Here is a 7,596-nt window from a genome sequence, read left to right on the forward strand (position 1 = left end):
TTTTCCTCTGCCCTTATACAAACTTGATGCACGCCTTGTTATGGAGATGCTTTGTTCCTGTCCACACCTTGTCCAGGAACACAACTAACCTAAAATGTTACAATGACTACATACACAACAACAAACTTTCCATGCCCTAGTAATAATGAAACTGCTGAAAAGCTGCCACAAAACTCTTGCAACAGTGGTTTGTAAAAAAATGAAATTTTATTCATGATGCGCAATCTAAAGATAATCAGTATGCCACGAGTACAAATTGTTGAATAAGTGTAGGAAAATTCCCAGATTAAAATACAGTAAGTTCAGCTGTACATATACTTACTAAGTTCATGCTACTTATACCCTGCCCTAAATATTTAGCAATCTAAAATACAGTAACTGTATGACCTTAAAGCTCAAAACGGCTACTAAACCAGACGATGGTCCTATGTATGGCTGCAGGTACCGGATGAACCCCCCGTCCCTACAGCGGATCCAGACCGAGGAAAGGGGGGTTCTCTGGATCTGGATCAAGCAGACACATGAGACAGTAATCTGGATCAAGCAGATCTAGACCCGTGGCACAGTAATCTAAGAGATACATGTAACATGCAGAACCCTTTCTTTCCCCCCCTTACAAACATGGTCTTATTTCAGTACAAGACAAAGCAACTTTTACAGAAGTTCTTTTGGGATGCAATAATATGGGTCTTATCAATTTTGACATGTACAAGTACAATGTATTTTGTATACTGGTATATCATCTACAGACTACAGCCGTGCTCTATACTAGCAGCATATTTCTTCAACTAAAGCATCCAAAGTACATGTATCTGAATACTCTGACTTTTAATTTGTTAGACAATTTGTCATAATGGACAAGGACTCTACTGTGTGATACTACTGTGTATATGTTTGTACAAGTTCGTGTTTCAAATAATCTGTAAATCTGCAAACCTAAGGGCTTTAATAAATTTTTAGAGGCACATATTTCATATCAATATATAGAAGAAAGCATCAAAAACATGCTGTGCAGTGTGCATCACTAGTAAAGTCCATCGTTGACGGGGAACATAAATAAAGTTAATTAAGCAAAGCTTGAATGACAGGTTCCTAGTATTACAAGTTGTGAAAGACTAGAATGTGCAATGCTGTCTTGCTGACCCAAACATCCATTGTTAATTTCAAGTCTTATATTGCCCCTTGTGCTATCATTGTTTTGAATGGCTACTCTATACAGACATGCATTCGCTCAGAAAGAACGCCATACTCTTGGAGCCATACACGGCATACACTGCTCTTAAAGACTACTTCATGGACATTTGGGTACATCATATTTGTCAATCAGCATCACCATCGACCATGGGGGTCTCTCGGACGAGTGCCCTGTTGGCTCGAAGTACGAACTCCTCCTCGGACACGTCTGCGAGGGACGGTACAAGGGGGTCATGTTCCCGCAGCTCGGGCGGATGGAGGGCAGACGCACGGCGGATCCGTGCAGAGCGACGGACCGGCGTCACCACGATTGGAGCTACTGTTGCCACGGGAACCGGCGCAGCTTTTCTGAGCACCCCACGGGCTCTGGAATAACGTTTGAATTAATGGTATAACCCGCAATGCATGTTCCACAGTTTTATCAACCATTTAATCAGTTATACACATTCAAAAGTGATAATTCCATAACATGTTCTCTAACTAAACAAGCTGTATTCAACAGACAAGAAGGGAAGAATCTGCATCAATTTTTTTCTCAAGTATTAGTATTAGTATATGAAATAACAGTATTCATTATAACACCATAAACAGGATACTTTATTCCTAGGGACTATTGGTAGGCATATCTGAGACTCCTAACTTTTTAACTGTAGGCGAAACAACGCATCTGAGTGGTATACGTACCTTCTAAAGAGTGGTGTGACTGAATACATCTTCATAGAGGAGTCAAACGCTGCTCCCTGATCCAGTCTGAAATACAGAACAATACCAGTTACAAGGGAAACAAACATGCTACAGTAAAGTGCAACTCTTTGAAAGGTACAGATGGTAACTAACAGTGTGAATCATCTACATAAGTCATGGGGACTTAAACTATTTCTTTCCAACGCAGCCACCCTTCATTTTAGGGCCAGCGCATCCAATCTAACAACCGTACCTGGCAAATGCAGATCTCCGTTTTGGCGTCTTGAACAGCGCTGAAGGCCGTACGTGCTCTATCCCATCATCCTCTGGGGTCTCCCGAGGCTGCTCTGCTTCTTTTCTCAACACAAAGGCTGTCAGGGCATCTTTGATATCTTCATAAGGCTGTTGGAATGGAAAAGTACACATTTTTTATTATTTCATTCATTCCAGAGACAATGGAATGAACATGACTTTTAACGACCTGATTACAGAAATATATAAATTATATATCCTTTTGTTTGAAATGGAATAAATAAAAAAGGAACTTTCTTTGACATAAATGTAAAAGGAAGAGACAGGTGGTTGACAGAGTATCCGTGGTGCCCTGATAGTCAACCGGACTAAGAAAAGAGATGTGAAAAATTCTATGTAACATCACCGCAAGGATTGAAAAATACAATACCTGGGGAAAAGTTCGAGATCACTTTCTTCTATCGCTTTTCTTTTTTGCTGCCTTACCTCTGCATGAGCTGCCACTGCCATCTCAAACATGGACACCACACGGTGATCGTCCCTTTGCAGCTGTGCCAGCCTGGCCCGACACAGCCAGTACTGGGAGTGCTGCACACACTGGGGGATGCAGCTGTACACCGTGTCCAGGATACCAGCGATGTTGACTGAGGAATAACCCTGCACAAAGGCAGAATAGAAAGTGGGCATTGATACATGCCATACCTTCTATATTATTATGTTTAATTTTCTGCATTGTTGTACAAGTTTAAATTTTATTATTTGTACTTGAATGGACTCCAGGAAGAATAGTGTAACCACATTATGTGTACACTAATGGAGATATGAATAAAACACACCTAAAATACTGCCCTTGCACCTTTTTTTCAATAATTGCCTTGCAAAAGTCAAAGTCGGCAGTAGTATTTTAGAGGAAAGTAATTACTTGCATATGTTGGTGAAGGTTAGGCACCCAGGTAAAGAGACACTCAATACAAAAGATGCTGAAGCAACCTGACAAGTTTTCTAAACTGTCAGACATGTCAGAGAGTATCCTATGTCTTTTGTCAGAACAGATTCTGAAGTCAAACAGGCATCAAACACAAAACTGACACAATCTTATTCTGAAGACTATAGTATAAATATAAAAAGATTTCCATTGCACTATTTGACTAGCATCATCCAAACCTACCTCATCTATTGCAGCCATGCATTCCTGGAAGATGGCTTCCAACTGCAAGGTCACAGCATCCTTCCCAGCATCCTCCTCATCCTTCCCAGCATCCCCCAGGCCCGGCCAGAAGGGTGCAGCACTCCTTCGTTTCCTCAGACTCCTTCTGGCAGACCCTGGAGCCGGGGTCCTGAATGTCAGGATACTGTTGAACCGTGACGGCGTCTTCCCCTTTTCTTTCAGCCACTGGTCAAGCTTTTGTCTGTGAAGAAACCGCGCAAAAAAAGTGAGCACAACATCTGTCGCTATGTGAACAAAAAAATTCGAACTAATGATAAATATTGACCACTGATACATCATTAGGCAAAGACTTCAACTGGAGAGGCCCACGCAACATATCTCACCTCATGGACATTTTCTTTGGTATGGCTACTGCTGCTTCCATGATGTCTGAGTCATCATCATCCTCTTGACTATCGCTTATGTTCTCCGCGTTGAGATCCTCATCAAGATCATTCAGGAATGGTGTCACGGCTGTGTTGGCTTGTCCTTCAGTTTCTGACACATCTAACATGGCACTTAGGTGATGAGGGAGTGCCACAGTATTGTCTGTCAAGTGTTCTCCAGCACCTGGACCGCTTAGTTCGGTGTCTTGTTCGACAAGAGTTACATGTTGTATGTCCTGCCTAACATTACCATCAGTTGCCATGTGGTCAGGTTGAGCCCTGTCCTCTTGCTCCGGCTCTACTGGAGTAACCTCAACATCATCCTGACCATCTTGTACGCTGGTGTTTATATCTGGGTTATCAAGGCTGTCATCTAAAGGCTCTGAATTGTCCTCTATGTTTCCCTTGCCTGGCTCCGGATTGCCTTGGTTGTCCTCTAAAGGTTGTAACACTCCCTGGGGGTTCTCTAGGTAACCAAGATGAGGGATGACTTCTAGATCATCTTGGTTGCCAAGCAGTGCCAGCTGTTCTGTGTTATCCTGGTTCTCCTCAATGTTGTTCACATGTGGTTGTAGTTCTTCAATGTTGTCCATGTCATTGTGTGGCATCACCTCTTGGTTGTCCTGAATGTTTAGATGTGACTGCACATCACCATTATCATCATGCTCTTGGTTGTGCTGGATGTTGTTCAGCTCTGCCTGATCACGAACATCTTCATAGTTCTCAATGTGCCGTTCTTGGTCGTGCTGGATGTCGACTGGATGTGGCTGTAGATTTTCAGCATTCTCAACATGCAGTAGTTCTTGGTTGTCCTGCATGTCGTTTAGATGTGGCTGCATGTCTTCATCATGCAGGGGTACTTCTTGGTTGTCCTGAACCTCAGCGTTGTTCTGAACATCACCCCCAGCAGCGGCAGCGCCTGCATCCATGGCGAGTTTCTTCCTGGCACCAGCCCCAGCTCCATGGTCATGGTTACAGCACCTCGTCAGAGGCTGGGACAACAGGTTAGTCTTACCGGCACTGAATGGCCGCCATGGGGGTCTTTTGCTGAAAATACAGACAGAGATGTCTCAATTTTAGACCTATGTACTAGTAACATGCTGCTTTTTGCATCAACAGTACACGCATTTGTAGGTACAAGGAACAAGTATAGTTTTTTTATAAGAATCTATCATGGACAGTGATGAAATTGTTGTCCATAAATGAACATATTTTGCAAAGATATAAGTTATTATAACAACTTTGTTTGTACTGCATACCCGGTAAACCACCTTATACTATAACACAAAAGGTTTATACCGATGAGAACAGGCCGCATATCTGGGCATAAAATTTGATTCATTCATTAACACTGTCATCTACTCTTTACTACGTAATACTGCTAATAGATGAAAGGTTAAAGTTTATCTATACTTACTATCTATTCAACTGGCTTCTCCCCTCTCAAAAGTACACATATTTCCTATGAATGTCTCTCAAATTCCAATTTCATGTCAGGTACCCAAATTCTTTGAGCATGGCTTTTTGTGAAGATACCCAGACATACCTTGCACTCTCTCTTTCTTGCTTCTTTTTCTTCTCACTGCGCCACTGTTCAAACCTCTCCAGATAGCTGAAAAGAAAAACCGTGCACCAAATCAATGTGTTTCCTGTGGTCCAGTCAATTCCTGTATAGCATTCTGGCAGTTTCTATAACAGATTTTGGTCAAGAAAAAGCAAGTTGAATAATGATCATAAGACAACAGGATCCATCAAACACCTACCTATCCTCCTGGACTGTATTCTCCTTCTGCTTCCTTTTCACAGCAGATGATTTCCTGAAATAGTAGAAGTGATTTTTTTACTTTCTAATCAAACAAATAACTACACCTAGGGTTGGGTAACGGTACGGCATACCGGTTTTTCCTGACAAGTCCAAGAAGAAAAAGTTTGGTACTTATTGGACCGGTCCGGAAAAAACGGACCTGAAAAAAATCTAGTGGACCGGATGTTGAACCTATTGGAAATTAATGGATTATATTATCAGACATTCACACGTTTTAGGGCTTACCGGTCGAAGAAAATAGAGTAGAGCGGCTACTTGAGCCTATAGTCATTTCTACCAAGGTCTACAATTGTACAGAGGCAGTTAGCCATGTAGGATGATCATAAAGTGTGTCAAATGCATTTGGGAAAATTTCTATTTATGATTTAAGCATAATCAAACCAATACATCATACATATCAAACCAATCATTGCCATTGGTACTGACTACTATAAGTCAGTGGCCCTCTATTTGTAATCATTTTCTGAAGCAGTGAGTCATACTTGACAGAGGATCCCCTAGAGGGTGGAAGGTTGGCCTTGCTGGTACCGGTGAGCTTGACGATACCAGGGGTCAGGGGTTCCCTTCCCGGGCGGTGCTGCCGACCTCTGGCTTCACGCCACTTCTGCAGCTGCTCCAAACGTAACTCTGCAAGGGGAAAATCCATACAAGTAGTAAGGGATACATACTTAATGATTGCTTTTAATATGGAGGTGGAGATTTGGATGTACTACCATTTGGATTGAATGTGTTTGAGGAGATGCTTCAAACACAAAGTGGAAGGGCTAGCAAAATCTCTGTAAAAAGATAAACAAACTGTACTAATATTTAAACAGCAAGGAAATTTGCCACCAGGGATCTGAACAAATATCTGATAACTGAGCCGATCTATTTTTTCTAACCCGAAATCTCTGTTTGCACATTTCACTGGGGATGATCAGCCTTGCAAAAACAGAAAGTCCTTTCCCACGCCAGATGGTGTATAGAGTGGTGCCCAAGTCCATTTTTGGCAACAAGAACAACTATCAGAAAGCTTCAGTTTTGGAGTTAGGACATACTAGTACATACAACTTGGGACATAGAAGCATGCCATATGGATTCATATCATGTACATGAATGTCAAGCTTCATCTACTGATACCCATGATTCTATGAATGATGAAGCAACAATATTGATTACAAGTGCTGTAATATATGATCAAGGAGCTTTTATCGATGTGATCTAACATTTGCAGACATCCAAAAATGACTGATAGCGTGTAAATCAGGCAAGCGTCAAATCCCCATGTTGGAAACACATCCGTCACAGCTCTCAAAGGGAAGCTCCAAGTCCAGCTACACGGAAGTCTTAAATGTCAGCAGCAATTATTGTAATTTTCAATAATGTGAGGGGGTATTCCTAAAGTTCCGATAACTTTGTTTTGAACAAGGAGGTTGTTTTGAAAATATGACGTCGTTAGACAAATATTATTGCCTCTCAACTATTTTGTTACATTTTCTACAAATTCAGAAAATATAAGCTAATTGAAATCACCGGAGGAAGTCTATATTGATTTATAACACAAATATGTGAAGAAATACTGAGATAGTTGTCTGTAATTATCATTCAAAACTTCGCTGACCTTTCTGGCTCCAAACGGACAAAATTCAACATGGCGTACACGCCGCTTGGTCAAAAAATGTTTTGAACCCTTTTTGGTACCCATAAGCAAAAATAAACCGTAGTTTCGTGAAGAATATTAGAAATCTGCCAAGCTTAGTGTTATGATAAGTGGAATATTTTCTTCTGTGCTAGTTTAGGAGAGAGAAAAAAACTTTAATTTTACCTGCCGCGGACTTTCTCTTCGCGTTTGCCCCGTTTTCCGCCATCTTTTCAAACCAAATGTCTGCTCAACGCTGATTGGTCAATTATATACCTCTGGATAGCTACATTTTATACAACCGGGGGGAAATACAAATGGAAAATAAAAAGAAACTCCTTTCAGTTACGAATGAAAAGTAAATATTCACATTTTGTTAAATATTGGTTATCATTAATTCTATTTAGTGTATGTTGTATACATATATAAG

General features: G+C 41.1%; 1 protein-coding gene across 1 annotated transcript; it reads right to left on the bottom strand.

Annotated features, from left to right (window-relative positions):
* Nucleotides 1-988: 988 nt before the first annotated feature.
* Nucleotides 989-7,480, bottom strand: LOC118419796. Its single transcript, XM_035826396.1, has 10 exons — nt 7,353-7,480; nt 6,031-6,175; nt 5,487-5,540; nt 5,270-5,335; nt 3,682-4,770; nt 3,299-3,539; nt 2,617-2,787; nt 2,132-2,280; nt 1,879-1,944; nt 989-1,560 (listed from the first exon to the last, which is right to left on the bottom strand). Exons 1-10 carry the CDS (start codon nt 7,393-7,395, stop codon nt 1,320-1,322), a joined length of 2,265 nt encoding a protein of 754 aa, XP_035682289.1. The 5' UTR covers nt 7,396-7,480; the 3' UTR covers nt 989-1,319.
* Nucleotides 7,481-7,596: the final 116 nt, after the last annotated feature.

Source organism: Branchiostoma floridae, chromosome 7, assembly GCF_000003815.2.
Source record: "Branchiostoma floridae strain S238N-H82 chromosome 7, Bfl_VNyyK, whole genome shotgun sequence".
Classification (NCBI taxonomy): Eukaryota; Metazoa; Chordata; class Leptocardii; order Amphioxiformes; family Branchiostomatidae; genus Branchiostoma; species Branchiostoma floridae.